The sequence below is a fragment of the Diadema antillarum genome, unplaced genomic scaffold, assembly GCF_040938485.1.
Source record: "Diadema antillarum isolate AM-2024a unplaced genomic scaffold, OU_Dant_1.0 scf00000003, whole genome shotgun sequence".
NCBI lineage: Eukaryota > Metazoa > Echinodermata > Echinoidea > Diadematoida > Diadematidae > Diadema > Diadema antillarum.
Genome location: NW_027270892.1, coordinates 625,958 through 652,824, shown reverse-complemented (window position 1 = coordinate 652,824; position 26,867 = coordinate 625,958). Strand labels below are relative to the sequence as shown.

At 38.8% G+C, this 26,867-nt stretch overlaps 1 protein-coding gene across 1 annotated transcript; it reads right to left on the bottom strand.

The window, feature by feature from the left end:
* Positions 1 to 12,760: 12,760 nt before the first annotated feature.
* Positions 12,761 to 18,226, bottom strand: LOC139737490 (GS homeobox 1-like). The gene is made up of 2 exons (XM_071648199.1): positions 17,707 to 18,226; positions 12,761 to 13,161 (listed from the first exon to the last, which is right to left on the bottom strand). The coding sequence occupies exons 1-2, from the start codon at positions 18,224 to 18,226 to the stop codon at positions 12,761 to 12,763; spliced, it is 921 nt and encodes a 306-aa protein (XP_071504300.1).
* Between the last annotated feature and the right edge of the window lie 8,641 nt (positions 18,227 to 26,867).

The window sequence follows — 26,867 nt, the reverse complement described above, 5'->3', positions numbered from 1 at the left end:
AAACAAATAAACGAGAAACAGGCCTTCAAAGTAATCAATACATTTGTTAGTTTAATGCGCATGATTCATTCATTCATTTATTTTTACCGTGTAACTGAAATACACAGAGACTCCAACTCTCCCGTTTTCGACGGGAGATCTCCCGCCGAAAACCTATTTTTTGCAAAATCTCCCGTTCTCCCGTTTGAGATTTAATTTCTCCCGCCCTGGCTCTTTGTCTCCCGTTGGAAAGGATTTCTTGCATATTTCTATCGTATGCTTCGCACACATCAACTTTGAGTCTCCCGTTTGTTAGGGGTTTCAGGCGGGAGAATCTCCAGATCAGAAGGTACTTTGGGTTGGAGTCTCTGAATACATTGTATACAAATAAGAAGTACTGAGTATGTGAAAATGCTGGAAATGGGGATGAATGCTGAAGGAGCAATGCTTGTAGGGTGAGTTCCCCAAACATAATAACACAAATTAAATGATTAATATGCTCTTACATGATTATACAATATCTATTGTGACGGCCCCTGCAACACGTTATGGAAGAGAAAATGCAGCAAATTCAAATTCAAGTTCAAGTTGATTTATTTCATTTCCAACAGAATAATTAGGAATACAAAGAAATGTTCGCATATACAGATAATGTCACGAAATCGGTACAACAATGTGATGAACTTAATAAGATGAAATAAAGACACAGGTAAATTGTTAACAGAGATACAAATAAATGTTATATCATTATGGTAAAGTCAGAAACAAAATTCCTGCATTTATTATTATTAAATTATTGCATTATGTATCTAAATGATTTATTTGTTGGTAAACTTTGATTGGGGGGGGGGGATCCAATTTTACCAAAATTCTCCAAGTTACTGTAGGTTGTATTCTTGTTCGTGTATACAAAAAAAAAATGCAGAAATAAATAGAAATTGAAATGATATACGGAAATGCAAAAATCACTTACACAAACTACATAAGAATAGACAACTAACTAGCCCTTAAAAACACCCCTGGCAAATCCCAACACTAAGTCGCTTTCATGCAGAAAAAGAACGAAATGAGAGAGAGAGAAAAAATGATATCGTGATGTGAAAGTAAAACGAAAATGGCTACGACAAAAAGAGACTGATGGTCGGTTCTATTGAGCAGACGTTTGATATTGAAAGAAGATAAAAGTTTGATGTTCCGGTTCATTTGCAACTGTTAGCAAATCAGGAAGGTTTTACAATTTCACAGTGTAATTATACAAAGCGTTAGCTTTGACAATGAGACTTAGATGAATTCTTTTAGATAAAATTAAAAGATTATTTTTATGTTTTATTTATTTCATTTCCAACAAAAAAGCAATTGCAAAATGATTAACAATTGGATACACATACACAAAATCAAGGAAAATACTATGAATTGATATAAAATAAATGTTATGTCTTTTATGACAAACGCCAATTCAAAATTGACTGGAAATGGAGGAAATGCTAAAAAGCAGAGCTGTAGTTTGCAATCTCCCCAAAAACAATAACTAATGATTAATTGCTGAACTAACAAAACCTAGTAAATTGTTTTAAAGACGTAAAAGAAAGACAATAAGAAACACACACACACATATCACACACACAAACAAGCAAAGACAGGATAACTTCCTTGCAAAAAGGAGAGAAAATTTTCAATTCAATTCAGTTTTATTTTATTGTCCAATTACTATGGAAATTTGTTTTCCATACGTGTACGTAGATATTGTAGACATGCGAGAAATTACAGTAATATAACATCAATATCAATATCAAAAAGATACATATACATAACATTCAAAGAAAATTAAAACACTGTATATCCCTACATGCTTAAATAAACCTCATGTAATATACAAACATACAAATATATAAATATAATTACGTCAAATTACTAACTGCATAAACTTATCTAACAACATCCAGCTAATATATTTATCATAAATGCATTTACTTTCATTAAACTGAGTTTCATTTTAACTAGATAATTAAATCATTTAAGAGAGCAACTATGGGAAAAATTGTAACATTAAATTTGAACATTTCTCCTCAACATTTGACCCCATGGCGAAAAGGCTAGAGAATCGTTGTGCGATGATTAATGTGGAAAGAATAACAGAAAGAGACTGAAGAGGACAAGGAAAGGGGGAGGAAGAGGAGTTGAAAGGTCAAAAACAAAGCACGCGAAGCATGACAAATTATTTTGGAAAAAAAATCAAGAAACTTGAAATTAGGGCTTACAAGAATTTTGGTACATATAGGAATTTCTGAAAACAATTATCTTCCTTAAAATGAAAGTATTAAAACATAAAGCTTCTTTTATACTGTTATCAAGAGAATTCGGAAATCTGGCGTCAAAAAGAGAGAATACAGATTTGGCAAAATACAGTTCTAGTCAATGGCAATTGAAAATCATTGGATTGCCGGGCATACGAAATATGAATAGACAGTTTTGTTTTTAACGAGTGTAGAATCGAATACAGCATGAGGGATAGAATGGTTGGAAAATATGTACATTAAATTGGCAAACAATATAAATCATTGATCTTTACGGTGTTAATATACTTTTAGGAAATAGATCATCAGTATGGAATCTCCATGATTCGTTAAAAATAATACGTAGGGCTTTTTTTTCGGTAGTAATGATATGGTTTCTGTATATTAGGAATATGTGTTTCCCAAGAAGAGTGTGCCATATATTTAAGTAAGGTTATAACAAAGTAAAGTATGACATTAAAATATTTTTTTTTTAGGAAGATAGAATTCGACTTTATTTATAACACCTGTAAATATTTTTGGAGATGATGCGACATATAAATGTATGAATCCCAAGTAACTGTATCATCCAGGAAAGTATTCCTTGGTAAATTTTCAAGGGAGGTACTAAAAAGCATAAATTTCTTTTAATATTTTTGACAATTTGTTTGCTATCATTCATTGAAGTAATTTAATTGATTTGGTGTTTAAAGTATCAATAAATATGTCAGGATCGGAGTTAGACAGAAACCCAGTAGAATCATCAGCAAATGATAAAAAAGAAAGAAAATATGATAAATGTAATAGGCATATCGTTGATATAAAGAACAAACAACAGGGGTCCAGGCAAGCTGCCTTGAGGTACACCACAATTGACATCTTGCATAATAGATTTTAAGACCATTGATTTAAAAAAAATGTATTCGAAATTAGCAAGGTAACTCCTGAAAAACTCTAAGGACCTTCCTCAGATACTATAGTGGGATGATTTGCGAAGAAGTATATCATGTGGTATTATGTGATCTGTGGTATCAACAGCTTTGGAGAGGTCTAGGAAGACACGATAATATGATAACATTCATCAACGGCTTTTGAGACTTTATCAAGTAAGGTATTTATCAAGTAAGGTAAGGATTGCATTGTATTTTGTTTTTCTCGAAAAAATTTTGATAATCAGAAGCGATTCTATAAAAATCTAAAAACTCCAATGGCCTTGAGTGTACAAACAACTTGTGCTAATAACTTCGAAATAGAGGTTAGCAAGGATATTGGCCTATGATTACAAATATCTTTCTTTCCCTCTCTCTTATGGACTGAAATTACCTTGGAAATTTCATAATCTCAGGAACAACAAACACCATTACTCAAGGACAAGTTAAACACATGTACCAGCGGATCAACGATAAAATACTTATACTTACTTTTATTTCTTTTCAAGAAAATCATCAATACCGTCATTACCAGCGCTTTGTTTTTCAAGTTCTGAATTATATCTATTGGTTCATTTTTTCTTTGGTTAAGGACAAGAAAAAAAAAACCAAACAAGCAAACAAGCAGAGAGCTGGGATTAGGCGTTTCTGGGAAAAAAAAAAAAAAAAACTTCTTATGGTTCTGGGAAATATTTTGGGAAAGATGGTTCCCTATTCGCAAAGATTACCGGTTGAAAATATTCGCTGTTGATGTGGGGTTATCAATTATAGAATCATTACGATTGATAATGATAATGATAATAATAATAATAATGGACATATTTGCGCAGCTATTATAATGATATACTCTGCTGTGCATTACAAAGTAATAATCATAACATGCATAAGTCAAACATAAATAGCATTATTCAAAAGATGAGTTTTTAACATGCAGGGTGTATCCTATGTTTCCTGCAATGACTGTATTATAGTTTGTTTTTGTTTTTTTAAGAGCAGTTTCAAAGAATTTCTTTAGATTTCTTTTCTTTAGTTTCAAAAGAATTTATACTTCAGACCGCTTTCGCTTTTAAACTATTACGGAGATTAATCTAGAACTTGAATCCAGGGGTCTAAGAATACGTGATGGTGTGAGATGATATCAAAATGATGGAGCACACTAGTGAGAACCTCACCCTCTCCCCTCGCTAAGCTCGGACCATGCCAAAAGTGAAGTTTTCTCCCTTTAACGGTGGCAACCATTCCGCGAGGTCTTTGTCGACGATCGAGGTTGAACGCTGATGATTCGGAGCATCGGCAAAAGTAAAAATAAAATAAAACAACAACAACAACAACAACAACAAAAAACAAAAAGGTGGCAAGGTCGTCGGCGATGATGAGCGGAGCGAGCCGATTAAGGCGGCATCGCGGTTTCCATAGAAACGTCGATGCGGGCCCAACGTGTCTCGACTGAAATGCTGCTCTGGATGGACTTGTCTGCAAAGGATCTGACTCTACAGTCGGTTTTGCATCCTTTACTTCAGTGATTTTAAAAAAATATTTTTTTATAGCCGTTAATCCGCTGAAGCACAAGCGAGCGCGCCTTCGCAGGTGTGACAGGAACCCAGAGACGCATTGGATCCGGGATGCGCGCGCTTCCCCGGTACTGATTATGGCTCGAGATAAGTTCCATGACATAATTGTATGCTCCGCCGACAATTGCTCCGAATATTGCGACAAATGCTCCGCGACATTATCATGTTCTCGCAATGAATGCAATTGCTCCACCGACAGTCGCTCCGCCGACAATAATCAACCGACATTTTCTTCGAGGATACATTTGCTTCCCTGGCAAGTACTTTGTTTATACTCTGCCGAAGATTAGATTCTCAAATGAATTTCAAGCGATTTTGATTTAAGGATCTTCACTTTTTATGCATGTTGTGTGAAACTATGTTAGTCTTGCGACATCTAAATGTTATTTAGTAATCATCTTGTTCAAATATTGTTTCTTTTTTTAAAGGATGGTGTAATTTCGGTTGAGATGGGGCTTCGGGTTACCGGCGTTTTTTTTTTTTTTTTTTTTTTTTTGAAATGATAAACCTCTTATGAAATATGAAAGAGCATAACATTCTAAGAGGAATTCAACGTATATTGGATGAAAATTAGCTGGGATAGCCACAACAAAGCGATCCTAATAAAAGGTGGGACCCGTCTTTTATTAAGATTGCTTTGTATTTCTTTGTTTTGGGACATTTCAGCCATTTTGAAACCGATTTTAATCAAATAAGCTTTGAATTCCTCTTAGAATTGTATGCTCTTTATAATTTGATAGAGTGATTTCTTAAGTATCTCGCAAAGAGTTGAGAGCTGAATCCTCATCTCAAGCAATATTTTACCATCCCTTTAATCAATACTTCGAAAGAGATGAAATTGGAGTACATTTGAATTAGTAACCATCATTCATATGTTTCATTGGTTGTAGAATTAGAAAATGTTGTGATGAATATTGTTACTGGTTTCAGTAATTATCAGGTCAAGGGCACGACACAGATATGTAAATCGACCCCGAGTTAAAAAGCCAAAAAAGGGTTCTTTTTTGTCCCCAAATAATTTTGATATCATAAGGTAATTATCATTATCACTGACATCATTATTATCATTTTCAATATTATTATCATTATCATTATTTTCTTTTGTTTATAATGATAATGATAATAATATGAAAAAGAATAATAATTATTATTTTCATTATCTTTATTATCATCAGTATTATTATCATCATTTCTTTATTGCTTGTCAATTGAGCCGGGAGATCGAGCTGCATCTCGTCGGGCAACATGTTATTTGAATCAAAACAAAACAAAACAAAACAAAACAAAACAAAACAAAACAAAACAAAACAAATGTCGTCTCCTAGAAGGACCCCAATACTGTTTTGCTGGCTCGAAATGATACCCATGATGTTTCCCTGCGTGCAAACCCCTTTTCATCATCTTTTGGTACAACTTCTCTCATTTGAAATCACTTCATACTTTCCCTTTCATTTTAAAGTAAAGTCATCCTTTTAAGTGATGCGTTGTGCTTATTTTTGTATAAGTTTATGTGTCAGCAATTTGCCCATTGTGCTGCAGTATCTACGAAGAAGTTTTGCTATTTCGCTTTGAGCTATTACTTCTACACGTGTGCATCTCGTAACCATTGGAGTGTTGGTTGTGATTTTTGCACCGAATTGCTTAACTCGAATAATTATGACAGTGTTTGTGAATGCTTGGCAAAGGACGCAATGATTATTTTGATTTGATTAGCGTTCATAATTGTTGTTATGCTGTCAAACCGGTTTGCTTAACATGCGTTTCCTTCTTTCCTTTTCTACTCTTGACTGTCATTCAATATGCCACCAACCAAGACTTAGTGCTATAGCAGCCAATATAATGTACGTCTCTTGAGGCAAAATGCTTACGACTACGAAAACAAAAACTATTGATAGTGAATATTTGCTTGGTAATAATTCTCAAAAAAGACAAAGAGTTAGACTTAGGACGGGAGGGAGGGAGTCAATAAAAAAAAAAAGAATGCACCTCACTCAGATGCTCGTTCTTCTAGTTTAAATTCAAGATTGGTAGGGAGTATTACAGACGTAACGAAAAACTTATTTAAAAAAAATCAGAATCGATTTTAACACCCGTGTCGTGCCCTTGGCTTGATGATTAATCGAATTGGTAACTATGATAATCATAGCATTTTCGGATACTGCAACCAATGAAAGATTCGAATGAATCGATGGTTATTGACTCGACCACAACCATTCGACTCTCTCAAAGCATTAACTAATAAAAGAAACAACAATTGTGTAAAATAATTTCTGAATGATATCTAAATATTGCCAGACTATCATAGTTTTACACGAACATATTATTAGATATATATTTACTTGAGAATTCAATCGTCAACAGAGTCGGTGGAGCACTTGGCGACAGAGCATACACGTCGTATCTTCGAAGAAATGTCGGCGAAGCAAATGTCGAAGGAGCGATTGTCGGCGGAGCACTATATCGGCGGAGCGCCTGAGACCGATTACATGGGGACTAATTATAGGGAAGAGTTAGTATATCGCGAAAGAAGAGAGATAGGTGAATAGAAAATGCCAATGTTTGGATGAAAAGACTGTTAGATAACAGGAATGCAATGGTGAATTGCTGTACGTGTTCAAAGTGAAAAGTACAAGAAAGAATGTGGAATATATTATGGTGCCGAAAACTTGGTTTAGGCCATATCGCTGCAACCTGTTTGACGATGAGTTGTTTGCTAAAAGGCTGCTTTGCTAATACATTCAATTTCATGTGTGATATGTTCTGTAATTAGTACCATTATTTTGCACTAGCACAATACATGTATTGTCTATTCGAATGTCACTTCCAGACTGGGATGTGTTTTTGACCGAAATGATTGTCTACTGCTGACAGTTGCGGCTGAGATTCAAGGAATATTGAAAAGTTTTGATCTCCAAATTGTACCATGTTTGCACCTTGTGATCATGCCGACTGTAGCCCGCATGCACGTATTTGTGTGTGTGTGTGTGTGTGTGTGTGTGTGTGTGTGTGTGTGTCAGATTGAATGACATTGGGGGAATTTTATATAAAAATGATGGTAGGCCTATATTATGGCGGTTACTTGCCTGTGTTTGAAGAGAAGAATCTGTCCAACAATGCAGTATCGATTGCGACCAGTGAGAGGTGTGAAATCATGCCATGTTAACTGTTCTTCGAATTTGCTTTAAAGAAAGAGGGACCAACGCTATGACAAGTGACTGAAAGCAACTGAACAGAAGTAGGAAGGGACGCTCGAAAAGATTCAAATCAATACCAGAAATATTCACCTAAGAAAGCAAGCTCATGTGAAAAGAGTCTCTCCAGACTGCCTTAAAAAAAAGCAAAAAATCAAGTAAACCAGCGCGTATAGATTATAGTTAGTTATGAAAAACTACCAAGCGCAAATCTTGTATAAAATAACATGGATAATTGCGCAACATGTTGTGGCTTACAAAGAGGGGAAAAATATACAAGCAATTAATGTGAGCAAGGTATGAGATGCGTCCAAATGAGTTTGTCATATGCCGAAGGGAATTTTACGTTTTAGGACAGGATACGTATCTCGCGGGAACGATAGTATGTTGCTACAGGTATTATTTTTTTGAAGAAACTGTTCATGCCGTATAATCTCTGCTCGATTTTGCTTGGCAGGCGACCTGTAAGGCCAAAGCACTCAACGGTGTATAATAACCTCCGCCATAATCTTTGGCAACCTGCTCACTAAGCTTGTCATTGTCATATTTTGAATGCGGCTTTAGGAGGGTTAATATGGCTCGCAGCAGTTGGCGGGCGAACTGTTTAAGCCCGCCAGAAAATGATACATGCGTGTATAACTGTCTCTTCGGCCGGGCCCTTCCATCAGAGAGGCGGGAAGCATCTGGCTTGTCCTCCTCGTCTCATGGCAGGTTTTTTTTTTCCACACACAGACGGTGGCAGAGGAACATATGACTGATGAATTGGGGGAAATGGGAAGAAGAAAGAGAAGGAGAAGGAAAAGGAAAAGAAAAGGAAGAATGAGAAAAAACTTTTACGCGGGTGATAAGGTTATCCGAATCAGCCTCCTGATCGCCCCGCAAATGTTGCAATAAAACATGAGTGATTATTATATCGAAGCTCATTTAGCTTGCGAGCTATCGCTATCTTCTCGTCAGATCTGACGTTTCAAACTGGGTCGGGTGGGGGCGGAGATGATGGAGGGGGGATGGGGGGCTTGGTTGGAAGAGGGATAATACATTCATAGGTGACGTTTTAACCCTTGTCGTGATCTAGCGATCATCTGTGAGTGGCCATCACAGAAGGTGACTGTGTGGGACTACGGTAAGTTTGATAGCGCTTGAGGATATTGTTTGGCTTGCACGTCATAATCTTGTTGCGATACGCCTATAACTCCCGGCAAAGCTCCTGTAAAGAAAGAAGAGCGTAAAAGTGTGTTTGGTGTGTCTGCGTTTATGTGTTTGTGCGTGTATATTTGTGTATGTGCGTGTGTGCGTGTGCGTGTGTCATAGAGAGTGGTCATAGAGAGAGAGAGAGAGATAGAGAGAGAAAGGGTGTGATTACAGAGAGAGAGGGAGAGAAGAAAGGAAGACTGAATAGGGAAGGAGGGAGGAAGAATTGTGGTTCTTGTAACTGGATGACGATGTGAACGGGTATCGTACTGGACCGAGCCACGTCATTTGGCGGCTGCCTGGCAATCACTCATGCTGCTCTTATCTACGGACGATCGAAACTGTCCCCGTTACACGATGCCGCTCTGGTCCGCCAGAGCTGGGCCATCGGGAGGCGCTAAACCGGAGCTGCATACTTCGCATATGGGCTTTTACATGGCTACAATATCGGTATCACTATAAAAGTGAATATTATTGTGAGGCCAGAATGGCTCTGGGATATGAAATGAACTTGAGAAGAGGACGAATAAGCGCCTTAAAAAGGACAGCCGTGAAGTTCGATAAATCTTTATGGTAGATGATACCGGCCCGTAGTTATGACACGGAAGTTAGAAAACAATTTGTAAAACCGAGACGACGACACGAAACGGACGGAGTTGAATTTCATGGGTAATTGAGACCCGGGTGTTACAGATAACAGAAGAAAGGTATTTTTATCATTCGATCCGTGGGATGCACGGGCGTCTGCCCTTTCTTCAGTCTCGACACTTTCGGCTGCTGCGTGGGTCCTCGTGGGTCCTCGAAGCTCATTTGGCCCTCTTATTTTCTTTATCTCTAAAGTCCAGTCTTTTGTTTTGTCTTGTTTCTGTCTCTCTGATTCTATAAGCGTAAATCGAATTTTTATCAAAACATACTCTTTTCCGAGACATGTCGGATGGGTTGAGGATGTGCCAGAGGAAAGAGGGCGATAAAGTTAAGTAATTTATTATTGGAAGAAAAGTATCATTTGGTGACGTTGGTGGCAGTAAATTACATGACTATAGCAAAGACGTCGAATGAAGCCCTTTTGACCATGGAAGGCAGGTGGATCAACAGTTTAAAGTGGGTAGAACTGAATGCTAACCATTTCGACGAGGCTGTCGTGTCCTGCGGTACACTGTTCAGGAGTCGCGCGTAGGATGGCTGTTTGTACTGCGACCCACGGTGATCACAAGCATTCAGCACGCACGTCGTCTCAGATACTGAAAGATAGCAAGACAATGAAGAACAAAACCACGCACAACATACCCTCTTTATCAGAATTATTTCGTCTATCCAACAAAAATGGAAGGTTAAACTGCGGTAATTATATACGATAAGTTTTGTATCAAATATGATTTTTTTTTCACCAAGTATTTATCATAGTAGTGTTACCATGTCTTCATTGACAGCAAACAAAACGTCACTTTCTAAATGGTCCATAAAGTATTTTAATGTGATGACCCAACTCACAAATCAGTCGAAGGCAGATTTTAGACAAAGATGCAAACTCGTATGGCAATAAGGTGCACACCTCCGCTTCGTACGTACATTGCGAATAATTGCACAATTCCACATCGCATCATTCTCTTTGCAAACTCTGTCGCTCCGCGCTAATGCTCCCAAATGCAACGACAAACCTTATACTGTTTTGCAACACCGTTGAAGTGACATATCTGATTGTTTATATATATATATATATATATATATATATATATATATATATATTTGTGTGTGTGTGTGTGTGTGTGTGTGTGTGTGTGTGTGTGTCCTGACACATAAACACACAAGATATAAGAATGGAGACGGAATCTTCTTTCAAAGTCAGTATGATATATTATTTCAAAGTTCGTGATATCAGTCAACTTTGATACAAATTTTAGCCATTAGTTACGAGAAATTGGAATGTCAGGTATAGTGTGGTGCAGAGCAATGTACGCGTCATTTCAAAAACAAAATATTCAGAGCGCACCAAGATATCAAGATAAACTGTAAGTATATACGGATTGCATGTTGTGAAGGAATGGAGTTTTTCTAGTTACCGTCTGGGTACAGGAAACGGTACAAAATCCATTGTAATGCAACCCCTCGATATAAACAGAAGAATCACAAATCGATCAAGAGTATGTCTCTACAAAGCGTATGTCTCTACAATATTCTCTTTACTATGAATTATAATGACCATATTTGTTATTGAAATTCATATTATTATTTCACTGTGATCCTCTGCATTTGTACAAGTATTTCATTGAAAACGGTACATGTATTTTTACATTTTTATTCGTTTCATTGTAAATTAATCGAGGAAAGATGCAGTGCAAGTCATACAACTTTCCTTTTAAAGTCTGTTGCTTTGTCACTGTACTGTTAATGAGTTAGTTGACTGAAATAAAACCAACAGTTGATTCACTGCTGAGTAACTACGAATGAAATTATATCAACTGCAGATGAAAAGTTGGGGGGAAATTTGTCTTTGCTGTATATTCCGAGAAGGGGAAAATTGAGACAAGAATTTGGCTCGGGGAAAAAATGAAATCAAGAGGCATTTTGCGAATAAAGCAAATATGGCATGATTTCAAAGTGTAGATCACGGTCAGATTTACATGGATATGATTCTAGTGTTACCCAGATAACGTCGAAGGCACCCTTACAGAATTTTTCTCAATAGTTATGATTTACCTAGCTCTTTTCCAACCTCTTCCAAATCACCATCGATCCGTTTATTTATTTTTTCTCAGTTTCGTTCAAATTGGATAATTACTTCTTCATGGTTGGTCAGTTCAAGAACACTGCATGTAAGTGGAAAAGAAATTGTGATAAGCACAATACTGCTTAATCTGACAAGATTAACATAATAACAAACATTAAACACATTTCGAATAAGTTATTGTATTAACTAGGCCAATTATGGTAATAGTAGGCAACGCTTCGTGTTTCAGTATCATTACATTTCAAGACACCGCTGAGATATCTCATCATCAGATGTCATTATAACGATCGTTGATTTTACAGTTTACTTTGAGTGACAAAATACAAATGAACATGAATGACGTATAGTTTCTTCATTAACAACCACAGTGTACAATCCAATATCAAAATATAAAGCTGTATTCCAGTTTCAAACATAGGCAATGAGATGGCAATCATGGAATGAATTAAACACTAACTGAAGTATTGCTGGATGAAGAGTGTTCGTTCTTCCTTGTCCTTTTCCCCCGGCATGCGTTATCTAGCACACTGAACACAGAGCATAATGAGGCAGTACCTGCTGGCGTTGGAATATAACTTGACAATCTGCAACGGAGCGGCGATTTGACTCACAAAATATCATCATTTTCCCTCCTTATCGTGCATGTAGTCATCATCAGCATCGTTCAAGTCACCGAAAGCGATTGCCCAATGTATCTGAGAATGTTTTTGTCTGTTTGTTCTTGTCTTTGTGTCTGTGTGTTGGCTTTGCAAAATAAAAAAGTAACTCACATGACAATCAATGTATAGTGTGACTAAACATTTCGCGTGACTCGCCGCATGATTTCACTGAACGGGTTGAGGTCGTGCCGCAGGTTTCAAACATTGTCAAAAGAACGAGGCGACCAGGCGAATTTCGATCAATTGTCTGTCGTTTCCTCTGACGACAGCTTCCCTTCCTCGTCGCTCTGCGACATCGTCGTTGAAGTTTCAACGATGGACGTCGTCGACGAGTGATGTCGCCCGTGGCCGTTGCTACGCGAAGACGTCACCTGATGATGGCACTGGCAGTCGTGGGATTGGGGTGACCCCGGGTGACCTTTGCCCTCTTTCTTGTACTTGACCCGCCGGTTCTGGAACCAAATCTTGACCTGCTTCTCCGACAGGTTGAGGTAGGTGGCGATCTCGATGCGGCGTAATCGCGAGAGGTACATGTTGGAGGCGAACTCGCGCTCGAGCTCGAGGAGCTGCGTACTGGTGAACGCTGTCCGGATCCTTTTGCTGCTCTCGCGGATCTGATCATCGGGTGTCCTGTCCGAGCCTGGAGGAAATTTCAAACAGTTATCAACGTTACGAAGTGGATGGGACGAATATATTATTCACTGAACTTGTTCAAATATGGTTTCACTATACGATAGGGAAAACCGTGAGATTACAAGATCGGAAAGAACAAAACTGTTCCTATATGAGGGTCGCCAGTTTCTTCTATACTTCATGCATCATAAGGATAATAATATTATGATATCTCATGATACAGTAAAGTAGCTTAGATGGAATTATCTACAACACTAAGTCACTTTTTTTTTTGTTCGTAAAGCTTAACAGTTGCGACTGACATGGGGATGATTGTGAGCGTCATTGCAACAGCAAGTAAATAGAAATATCATAGGTTGTCTCATTGGTAAGTTGACAAGAACACTGAAATCGTTTTATGTTATAGTGTTGTAAGCTGCTGGAGAAAAGAAAAATATTGTAGTGGTATACCCTGCAGTTGTCAGCCAAATTTCACTGTGTTGCTATTGCGGGACAAGCTGATATTTTTTATTTCATTTGTGGCCAACTTCTGGAAATAGATTCATCCTCTCCAAAATGTGCGCTTCACGGAAAGGAGAAAGAGATAATCTGAAGATTCGATTCTTCTCTGACGTATTAGTTGCCAGAACGAGAACGAAGAAAAAAAAAGAGCAGTGGAACTCACTACCACCTAGGTTAGCAGAAATGATAGAAGATATACTGATGCAAGAAAATGAAATTCTTAGAATGGGGTTGATATATTTGTACCGTATTTTCCGCTCCCTGCTCTCCATCGACACGATGAGAAACTAAAGCGAGCTTAGGCATAGCATCATGAAAGGTTGCTCTTCCTAGTTGTGCTAAAGTTGATTTGCATGTTTGTTTGTTTTTTAAGTCATCATCAACGGCTAGCGACTGGAAAGTGTCGAGGCATAAGGTTTGTTTGCATTATTTACTCTGCTTCTCAAGTCAAAGCAAACTAGATTCATATTGTTGTAAAGAATTGAACAAAACTTTAACTAGATTACACAAAAAAAAATCAAAAGGAATGTATAATCTCATCTGATATTACTGCATAATTATTATAAAAACATTTATGGTTGCACAAATCATAAAATGCAATATATTTGATTCAACAAGGAAGCAGGAGACGGTCAGCATTAGCATGGCTTGACTGGGCTGGCGGCCTCATGGTACAACTTGAAGTACCAACAAACTCAGTTGTGTTTTCATGGGCAATATTGTGATTTTGCATTACATTTAAAATGTTCCGAAATCCGTGTTTTGAAAACTTAAGATATTTACATTTTGTAAAAGTTTAAAAAGTAGTATATTTCTATGTGTGTGATTTGATATTTTGATTTCGTGACTGTCATAATTCACTGCGCAGTCAGTAAGGTCAACCCTGGTGTGTTTCGACAAAACGAGAATGTGAACAGTTTTCACAAAGCATTTGTTATTATAATTCCATAAATAATACCAAAATTTGACATTCATTAATACCTCTCATGATCATAAAAAATCCTTGCAAAATGCGAAATCTTTCAAAAATATGTTAAAAGGTAGAGAATGGTTAAAGTGCTTGCCATTATACATAACAATCTTCTTTTAGTGTGAAGTGTGTTCAAAATTTTTAGGAAATGGGGAACCAGTAGTGGCAATGAGACTAAAGAGAAACGGAGTGTCTCGAGGAGAATGTTTAAACCAGTTTATTCTTGTCCGAATAAGGCCCTGATTACAAGTATCTAGTTTGCCCACAAGTCCATGGCCTCTTTGCGCCAAAATATGCACCCACTCCTCTCATCAAAATGCCTGCTCCTGTCCGTCGCGATCGTTTACATTTGGTAGAGGAAAAAGAAAATAAACAACTATCAGTTTTGTGCGGCTGGATTTGGATTTGGATCATGCGATTCCCAACAAAGAGCGCGACTTTGACATCTTTCAGAAATGTCGCTCAAGCTTCTCCGAGCGGGCGTGAAACCATTAAAGGCGGATCGTCCTGAACTTCACCCGCCCTTGAGTAAGTTCGCTGAAAATTATCGACTTATATGAATACATCAAAGTTGCCCAGCCGGAAAATTTGATAGCGCTAAGGTGGTGAAGCGAGGAGGAACTCGCATAGAAACTGGCTGGGTTATTGTGTTTCTTCCCCACTCGTGCGACGATTGTACTTCTCTCCTCTTCTTTTTAGGCTCTCTCAGAGCTGAGATTAATATTAATTATGATAATGACAAAAATCACTTCGACAAATTCTACCTTGTCGGATTTGCAACTAATTCAGACACAACCTGCCAGGAACGAGGAACAACGAAAACGGAGAAAAGAACGTGAGGAGCGCCGTTTCGGTTTCCACTAAAAAAAAAAAAAAAAAAAAAAAACACGCAAGAGTGTCCTGCACATCCTCGCCCTATGAATTATGTAAATACTTTCTGATTCTCGACGCTCATTGGCTCTGGAGTCTTTTGACGGAGAAACTTGGGAGTGGTCCATTTTCGGACGTTGGTGGCAGACTTTCACCCACAACAGGGGAAAGTAGAGTAGCTTTATCTCGGGGATCTGGTTTTCCTGGTTTGTCTATCACCATCGTTATCATTCCCTCCCTTCGTATCCCTGCCCCATGCGTGATTGTCAGAAATTATCTTTTTTTTTTTGGCTTTCTCTCTTTCCCTTTGACTGATTCTCTAGAATTGGTAATTATCACTTTTCTTCACCCTTTCCCCAACATCAGGAAAACCTTAAATCATCGGTCATGTTTTTGTTTTCTTTTGCTTGACGACATGAATAATAGGTCTTCCTGTGGTCATTTCCTGTCTTTCTGTTTCCGACCAAGTTCACAGGGTTGAGAGATAGACAAATAACTTTGCGTAATCAAAATCTAAGGTATCCGTTCATTCTCTTAGAATTTTTGTTTACGTTTTTCTTCCCTAAACTCCCAATTTACATGTTTATCAACCTCGACGTGAAAGGACATAAAGGACTAAGCACGTATATGATACACATACCCTGTCAAATCTTATAATCATCAATAACGTTGAAAGCTGCAAAGCTTACACTGGAAGCTTATTTCAGATCCACTTCAAAAATATTTTTTTTTTTCGTAAAGGAATCAAGTGATAAACTCACGCACTTGAGCAAACAAAATGTCATCGTCGCCAACAAACCAAACCTCTAATGTGGCAAACTTTCATAATAATTCATGATTACATGTATGCTGTGTGGCTATCTTGTTTGTATATTTATTTTTCCGTCTTTCTTTTCTTTTCTTTTTATTCTCAATCAACTCATAATCCTGCCTTCTCTAATCTTGTTTCATTTTCATTTTAGCCCTGAAATGTCTTCCTCGCCCTCATCCGCCTGCTCCATCGGGCGCATAGAGTGAGCTTTCTTCTTTCCTATCGTGTCTCAGTACGTAATGAAACGAATGTCTCATATGACTGGTTGCCCATGACCGCCTCTGCTTGCATTGACAGCCCAGGGGACCAGATCACGCCCAAAGCAAAGCTGTGCTCTCGAATTTGTCAGCAACCTTGAAGCTGTAACCGTCAAACTTAAACACTTTACATAATAATTCTCATCACTTTCCTATAAAACTATGGTAAATTGAGAACGGACATTCAGACCGGAAAAGGCAAAGCCGTTCTTGTACTGGGAATATAAAAGAGGAGAGTTTTAAATTCTGTCAACAAAATGTTGACAGATGCTTTTTAGGTCACTCCGTTTGATTGTAGCTTGTAATTTTTGCATCCCTCTTATTTTTGATAACTTTGTTAGCATTTAAATTCCGCATTGGAAGCTCTTTCTCTGTTTTTGGTTCTATAAACTTTTTGAGATTACCAATTACAGACAGCTCGCCAATTCACGACGAACTATCGAACTCACTTGTGATCATTTAGATAGTCGAATTTTGGAGATTGATTTTCTTTCTTTCAGTTTACCAATAGGAGGAATCAGGAATAGTAGGCGTCAAATCGCATTCACTCTTTCAGTGCTAGAGCCATTTTGATTACATTGATTAAATAAGATTATTCATGAAACATAGACTCTTCATAGATATAAAAACCTCATGAATGCGTTAATATTTCTGATGCTCACTGCTCAGTGACGAGGAACCATGCAAAAGTGTTTTCCATAGCTTTCTTAACCGCATCGCTATCTATACTGTTGGTTGGTCATTGTTTGCATTCTTCTTATTATATCCGAGAAAACAGTCATGTTTGCTACTTTATGCTTGCGAGAGGATGATTTCGCAACCCGGGTCAACCTTAAACCCACTCTTCACCGAATTCGGAGGCATGGTATCTCATCAGTTTTATCCTTCAGTGTTAGATGACCCTAATCAATCATATCAAGGTTGTTTTTTTTATTCTTCGCCATCTTAACAAAAAACAACAAACCTCCTCAAATTTTTTCTCATAAGGATACTGGAAAGAACTAAGCCGCAAACATTAGTTATTCTCCAAACTTGTTGCCATGCAGAGGAATTACTTGCGTTAACCTCTCAATATCTTTACAATGCCAATAATGTACATCTTTATAGAATTAGAAAAAGATCGAGAAATCTTCCAAAACTCACCAACAGGTAAAAAATGGATTCTTCTCGGGTCAGATGCAGGTCTGAAGGGTTCATGGTGTGATGACACAGGTGTGTGGTGAGGGGAGAGGCGTGCTGGCGAGAGGGGAAGAGATCCCTGCCTCAGATGAGCCTCCTGGTACGCCTCCAAGAACGAACGGGTGGCGCTGGAGTGGTGGTGATGGTGGTGGTGGTGGTGGTGGGGGTGCCCCGAAGTAGGGTGTGGTCCCGGAAGGGGAAGCGGCGACTTAAACAGTGTCGGTAGAGAGCTGGCGGAGAGGGGAGGTAGCCGGGTGTGGCAGGGGTGTGCGGCGGCGACATGGTCGCGCACACAGAGCGGACAGGAGGATAAAGAGTCGGTGTGAGGTCTGAAGCAAGAGAGGCTGCTGGACTTGGTGTCGGGGGACTGCCGGGCCGGGTGGTGGATAGCAACCGGTGGTCGGGGATGCTCGCTGCCGTTCGTTTGAGACAGAGGTGGGGTGCGGTTGAGGATCAGAGAGTCAACATAGAACGAACGTGACATGGTGACAAATCAGGCTAGTCCGAGGAGATGAGAAAGAATAATCCCCTGATCAGATTGGGAACAAAAATAACTTTGCGGTAAAGTCGACCAGTATTGCACGTAATCCCAGTGTCCTTTCTTCCTTACAGGCGTTTTCACAACATATCTACAGTTCGCTTTCTGGCCACAAGAAATAAAGCAAAACAAAATAAACACTCGGAAAATGAACTGAAAATTCGCATTGAAGTCTTTAGCCCTATTTTTTTGGCAAAACTTCAGTATGACCAAATGAAAACAACCTCTAAATGTCTCTTTTTGGAAACTTAAACGGATACTTTAGCACGTGACATGAACAATTTATTGCACTTAGTTCCTCTTCCAGACGACAAATTAATGTCCGAGGGGTAAAGCTATATCTGGCTCAGTCGAAATTTCGCTGCAATGACCGTGATCGGTAGTGATACCAGTTTGATGACTATCGTTCAGCACTCGCTAAACATTGGCTGCAAGTCTGTGTATCGGTGTGAGCGCGCGAATCAACACCCGCGTTATGCCCGCTCAACTTGGTTTCCTGCCAGTTATACCCACCAATAACCTACCCCCTTCTAATACCTGTACTTCTCGCCTCTTCTGCCGGTGATTCGGCGCTTTTCACCCCTCTACTCACATTCTTTTTTGTTTCCCTCTTGTCCTTTGAGTTTGGATACCGTGTGACATTGTACTCAGTTTTGTTTGGTCTACACTAACCGTGCTATGATGTCACCAGGGCTATCAGTGGTGATTGGCTCAGCGAAAAGCAAGCGCGTGGCTGACACGCGAGCCAGCCCTGCCAGCCCGGCTATCTCACTTGGCCAATCTCGCTCGCGTGGAGTCGAGGCAAAGGGGTTACGTGGTTGAAGGAGGTGTGTACTTGAAGCCTCCTCTCCCCTCTCTCCTCCTCTTCCCCTACCGCCTTATTTCTCTGTTATTTTACTTTCTTTCATCTCTCGCCTTTTCTCTTACCTTCTCCTCCCCCCCCCCCCCTCTCTCTCTCTCTCCTCTTCAAAATAGTCTCTCTACCTTTCCTTCGACCTCTGGATCTGGATCTCCTTTTTTTTTTTTTTTTTTTTTTTTTTTGGCCACGCCCACTTTTGTTCGGCGTCCCTCCGATTGGCCCCAGGGTCAATGAACACCTTGAATTAGCCGAAACAGACAGTCACACAGTTTGATGTCAGATTTTGTGGTGTGATATGTGTGTCTAGTTCTTCTCCCTCCCTTCCTCACGTTTACACTACGGGAGAAAAAGAGGAAACTGAAGGTAAGAAAAGCAACAAGTGGCACGTCCCTTTGACAACGAAAAAAAGAACAAAAATGGACGGGTGATACAAAGACAATGGTACCACGGTGGGGGGGGGGGGGCGAAGGCAGAAAATGTGTCAGATACTTGCAAAATTGATTTTGGTTTTAAAAAAAATATCCATCACTGATTTTCGACTCTAATCGATTAGTTTATTTCTTATAAGCTTTTTTGGGGGGAGGGGGGGTCCATTTCATTCATTCTTATATTTCCATACAAACACAAGCAAAATGATATATTATGCAAGCAACCCAAATTGCCACTTTTACACTTGATAGTAGCTGTTCGTATACAAGCAAACTGTAATAAAAGAAGAAAATGATAAGCAAATCATTGTTGAACAATGTCAACAATTTCATGACCGTTATAAAGCGTCTGGATGAAACAAAGACAATGCGTTTCAAGCAAAATTCGAAATGCTGAATCATCAAATTGTCAATATAACTACTCTTATCTTCACTACCTATCAAAATTTTACAGCTCTATTAGTTGTCTAAACCTTGCCCTATCATCATTACGCTTTCAGTTCAATTCAGTATTATTTCAACTTGTATCCTTGAAAAGTCTAACAAAGCGACAATAATGCTGATTTCTGTACAATACATTCACTATCATTTTATAGACTCATAATGAATATTGCCAATGTTACCAAAATAATTGTTACTATCACCCTTAGCCAGAATATTACTATCTTGTTATTTTCGTTATCATCATTGTTATTACAGTTATAATCACATTTTATTATTATCATTACTATTTCATTTTTACATCATTATTATTACATGATATCAATATTATTGAACTTGTTATCATGAATCATCATCAACATCACATTCATCATTAATGTCATTAATGTTATTGATGTCAATCTAATCGTTATCATAATCTGTATAATTTCAGTGACGCATACATATATATATATATATATATATATATATATATATATATACACGTCCACATACACACACACACACACACACTATATATATATATATATATATACATATAGATAGATAGATATATTACATATACATATGTGTAACCTTTGCACTTTATATAATATATTTATATAGATATATATAATCTTTGAATATAGCACCGTCAAACTCTTCGATTTCAAATAGGGATGTGTAGCTCGTATTTTTTAAAGGAATTGTCAGTTATGCCCTTTCCATGCTCGAACTTCCGTTTCAAAATTATTGGCTCATCCACTTGTCTCCCTAACCCGCACTTCCACAGATCACTTTATTGATTTCTGTAATGAAATAAAAATACGGAGTCGATTGGGCACGAATTTTACGCCCAGTCGCTCAGTGAAATATGCAATTGAAGACTAATTCGGGTAGGAAATAGCTGGTACATTCAGCAGTTAATCGGGAAAAAAAGGGAAAAGGGGAAAAAGACGGAACCAGAACGAACGTGCACGCGTTTGGCCTGCTATCCCCCCTACGACGCGCTCAGCCCCTGCTTCTCGTAAGCATTTCCACGCCCGAGAGGCGCGCCGAAGCGTTGCGGACACACGGCCTGGGGTCCGTGGGACGTCATGGAAAGTGCGCTCGAATAGAAGGGACGAAAAACCGCAGACGACGGGAGCAACGACGTAGGACGAGCCGAGAGCGAATTGAGACAATTCGACCCGACCTGAAAGAGATTCGCTGGTGATTATGCAAATAGTCCTGTTTAACCATGACCCGAAAACGTCAAATCAAAGATCTCACCTGCACTTCACGCCGAACTGCTCTCGTTCATCAGTCCGCTGACGGTAGCCCAGAGGATGCCGCGCACGCAGCCCGCCTTTCAGCGACAGACACTTGTCGACAGATACAAACGGGTGGGGTAGCGGTGACGGTCAAAGGGTTTACGGCTAATTGATCATGCACTTCACGTCCTACCGTTCACCGGTACCATACATTTTATCATCAATCAATCTGCAGTTAATTGTTAATTATATGATTCCGTGTATTAGTACTCGGGCGATTTTTTTTTTCTCTCGCTCTCCTAGTCCCTCTCTCTCTTTTTTTTTTCACCATGTCGTGCACAAGGTCGATACAGGTCTATTTGGTTATGCCCCGTTGCGTTGAAATGAACCGTATCTTGACGAAGAATAGGACAATAAAGATAGCTATTCATATCTAGTTAGAGAACATTCTGTGTGAGGAAGAAATTTAAATTTCAGTGGGGAAAAGCATCAGCAAATCTGATAAATCAGGATAGAAAAAATAAAGGAATCATGATATGAATTCAACTCTTCTTTGTTGGCTTGCACACAGATCAACAGTGTCAAATGTATTCCCCACCCCACCCCTTTAAATGGTAATATGATGGAAAAGTATTCAATAAAACAAATGAAAGGATTCTTACACTTTGATCCTTCCATGTACGTTCCAACATTAACGGAAACTCCTCTTCATCTCGATTTTTTTTATAGATATGATTAATTGATCAATTAATCGACTAATACAATAAAACAGTTAAACTTTCATTACAATCAGATTGAAAATACGACAGTCACGAAACATTCAATTCGCACTTGCTTACACAAAGGAATGATGTCGACTTCAGGGCACAAATTTGAATATAATATTGTCATTATCACCGTTTGTGTCATGTACAACTGTACAATTTCATGAAATCGTTTCATTTCGTCTCACAATTGCAATGGAATTTTCGGGGATTATTTGGCTTTGTTTTCCATGGTACAATTTTATTATTTTTTTTATTTAAATCATCGTAAGCTAAAAAGTGGTTTCTTTTAAGGAATTCTTCTCGATCGATGTATATACTGCAGATATATTGAATATGATTTATTTTGCAATCACCACAGGAGACCGAAACCGCTGACTCCTCTTTTCAATTTTCAAGCGGTGTCGCAGAAGAGCGTACCGTCGGCTTTTTGTCAAGTGAATTAAATGATTTTTCTGTTGTAGTTTTCTTGTTAGAAGGGAAAGACGCTGTGAGAACTAGTATACCTTTTGATCGGACCACATTTGACATGCTTGCCACATATATATTTGGATTGCAACATACTGATAGAAACAAAAAATTGTATTTACTCTGCCCTTTCCTTATGGCGAACTTGTGATTCTTTGAAAATGAGGGTTTAGAGCTTCTTTAAACTAAAGCATTATCCCCACATGAAAATTAATAGCCGTAGAGTTTTGCAATAAGAGTTAAAATTCATTATAATTCGGGGGGGGGGGGGAGAAGAGGTAAAAAAAGATATACGCAAATACATACGTTGAAACGCACACACACATACACACAAACACACATACACACTCATACATAATCATAATTCAATTATATAGATTAGTCCTACTGCGTTGAGCTACCATTGCAGGGCCATACGCGATGTTTAGTCGAAATTTGATAGATTGTGAGAATATCTCTCAATCATTCCTCAGTTTTGCTTTTTTTTTTTTTAAAGTTTCATTTCATTGCTTTAATTCGGAGTCATTTTTCGGTTCGTCACTGATCTCACATTATTAGAGTTTAGAGAGGTATTCTGCTTTTCGGACATCCCTGGTTTTGAAGCCCAGAGAAACCGGCTGCTCAGCCAATGTTGTGTGCTACCACGGCCTATACCCTCCACGATAGCTTTATACGTCCCAGGAACAGAGCATGGGTGACACGGGTGAGGGAGTCGCAGTTTGTGAAGGGAAAAAAAATCTCACTTCACTGCTCCACATAAAAAAACAGGGTTCAAACCTGGGGGTGTTCTTTAAGTTACGAACGACTTAAGAACGACTGGTGATCAGTTCTTGTGCTGAATTATTGAAATTCTGATAAGTATAGCTCATCAGAAGTAATAACCAGTCGTTCGTTAGTCGTTCGTAACTTTAAGAACAGCTTTATGAAACACCCCCAGGGGGGCGTTTGATAAATCACCTGTCGCAGCGACAAATGGCCATTTCAGCCACAAATCAGTGTTTCAGCGACAAATCTCAGTGCAGCCACAAATTTCCATTTCATAAAGAAGTTATCGCTATAAGCTGCGACAACCGTGTGATATCAGCGACAAATCTGGTGAAATTTTGTCGCAGCTCTTCACCTTGTGACAAATGCTCAATAGCTATGACAAGTTGTCACAAGTGTTATGAAATGGAAGTTTGCCACTAGTGACAACTTGTCACTGATAACAACGAAATTTTGTCTCAGGAACGATTTGTCACAATTACAAATAATTTCTTTATGAAACACCCCCAGGTGTAATGGTCCATCTCACTATAAACGCGCACACATTGGAAGTACGGGCGAACGATACACTTATCTCCATCTGCCCCCCAGTCATTAGCAGCACTCGGGAAGAGACATTAATTGGGCCGACCGAGCTAGGCATGACAAGAATATATCCGAGATTTGAAAGAATCTTGATTGACGAAGAATTGGCACAATATATCCTGAGGAAAATCGTCGCTGCACTCGTAGGTCATCGCTGCCAATTGAATAAGAATGATGTACACGCAATTTTCCATAGCCAAAGAGCAGATCATTGGCGGGGGGGGGGGGGGGGATAATAAAAAAAAGAGATAAACGATAAAAATCACTACGTGTTGCCAGGGACTAACAATTTGATTGACAACTACAGAGAAATTAACCTATGACTGACTAAGTAATAAAAAAGACAAGAAGACTCTAATTGAAATAGAAGAATGAATGCGAAAAAAATACAACCATTTTTTTTCTCCATTGGTAACACACCATTAAAACAGATAATTAAAAGGTTAATGCAACCTGTTGGCCAGACGCTCATTTCCAAATTGATAGAGCCTTCGTCTTCTATTTCTTGACAGGATTTGAAAAGACTTGCCTGCTGAGTTAGGTTAGATTCCTGAAGGTGAATGACAGGAAAGTACGTAATTGGTACACCACATCTCTGACGTGTCGTTTCGAAATAGGGGTTGGTGTGGATGAAGAGACCGGAAAAAAAAAACATAATGAAGGTATGTTCTATTGTCAGATGTCATGGTCACTTGGCACAGAATTGAATGTAGCTTAGCTTAAAGGACAAGTTCACCTTCATAGACATATGGGTTGAGTGAATGCAGCAATAACTAATAGAACACATCAGTGACAGTTTGAGGAAAATCGGGCAGTCCGTTCAAAAAATATGAATTTTTGAAGTTTCTGCTCAGTCACGGCTGGATGAGATGACTTCTATAGCTTGTGATGTCACATGTGTACAACGATATGAAGAAAGTATAAAGAAAATTTAACATATTTTCACTTTTTCTCGCATAACAAAAGAACACTCGACTTCTCTCTTTCAGAGGGCAAGGGGAATAATATCACCCTCAACATACGTAAGTAACAAGTCGAAGAAATGTGCACTTTATTCAAAAAGCAAACTTTTCTGATATGTTCTTTTTATTTTCTTTATATCGTTGTACGCATGTGACATCATACACTGTAGTAGTCTTCTCATTTAGCAGCTTGCGCAGATACTTTAAAACTTTATAACTTTTGAAAGGATTGTCGGATTTTCCTCAGACTTTCACTGATGTGTACCGTTCTACTAATATTGTTGCATTCACTTAGTCCACATGTATATGAAGGTGGACTTGTCCTTTAAAATGACACCAAAAAATGGAAAAAAAAGAAACGTCAAAAAAGCAAGGAAGAGATAGGAAGGACAAACTTCAAACAGCATGCCCTACTTCTGACAGCTAGTAGGCCTACTTGATATAGAGTTCGTTTTGTTCATTACTACTTTTTAGTTTTTAAGGCAACATAGCAGATAGATTACATTCTTTTGTTTGTGTGTGTGTTTTTTTAGATCAAGAAAAGTCATCAATATTTTTCAAAACTGAAATATCTAATTTCTGAAAATTATAGCTTTTATACCACAATTTGAAAGATCTGCATCCAGAGCCAATGGAACATACAACCTTCTCAGCAATTCAACTGAAGAGAGAGAGAGAGGGGGGGGGGGGGGGGAGACTTCAAGAAAAAAACATCTCCTGTTCATCATTACAAGAAATGTCGGATAAACTGAAACAACACTGTCGAATCCAAACAAAAATGAAAATAGGTAATGCCAAGTAGCCCTATATACATGATATAGTGGTTACTGGTCATGATGTGCTCAAATTATTAAAATCATGAAGGGTTTGGTGAAAAGCAACAATGTAGGGGATATTCTAGAGGGCGAAACCTGGTGGTCTATTAAATGGACTCGGGTGATATGCCTACTCGTGCCCACTCCCGCCGCCTCACTGATCGGCCGGGACATTAGCTCGGACACCGTGCTGCCTTTTCCAACATCAAGCCTGCACGCTCCGCACTATCCTCTACTATTTGAATACAATGGTCGACGTTTCTCCCCCAGTATTATTTTTTTTTTCTTTCTGCGGCTGGCCTATTCGTGTAATTGTATACAATGACAGTTGGAAAAAAGAGAGAGGAGGACAGAGAAATTGAAGAGAATTTTGACTAGCATCTATAGCATGGATGCGATAGTGCCTGTATTTGTTTACTGGCAGCCGTATTTGTGTATGATAAAATCATTTCTGCAGGAAAGAAAGAAAGAGGAGGAAAAAAAGGAGCAATGTCATCTCCTTGACTTCTCCGCCTATGCTGCTTTCATAACATGCTCCCTGCTCAGCAAAGTGCGCTCACCCGTCGCATCAACCCATGCACTTCTGGAGGGAAAGAAGGAGGGAGAAAAAGAAAGAAAACAAGGACAACAGGAGAGGGAAAAAAGCGAAAAGAAAATAGAAGTAAACCTGCTTTTGTTCAATTGTGGAAATTCGTTTGATGCCGGCTGGTTGAGGCGTGCATTTATTCAGTGTGCATCGGACAAACGTGCGCGAGAGGTTGAGCTCGCGGCCTTTAGTGAATGGTGAGACTTTGAAGGCGACTTCTGCCCACCCTCAAGACTAAATAAACCCCTCTAACCATCGACAGAAAAAAGTGTTAAAAATTTGCACCAAATGTGCGGACAATTCATTCTCAATTGTCATAATATGTATTATCCTCTCTCTCCCCACAGGGTTTATGTGAGGGCTAGAGAGTTCTCTTTCCCAAAATGAGATCTATTTTTTTTTTTCTTCTTCTTCTTCATCATGCTTTTGTTACCGTTTGCCCGGGGCTGAATATCAGGACAAATACTAGTACAAACACAAATCGGAACAGCGAGTAAGAATTAGGCCGTCCTTACGTGAGAGGCCCGATAGCCTAGTAGTGCTCCTCTCCGCACGCCAGGCCAGGCTGACCCCATCCCCACCCCTCCACCTTCACCTCACATCTGAACACCTTTTACTCATTCGCTCTGCTTTTCTCCCCACGTATTGCCCCACTCTTCTCCTTATCTCGCCCATTCTACAT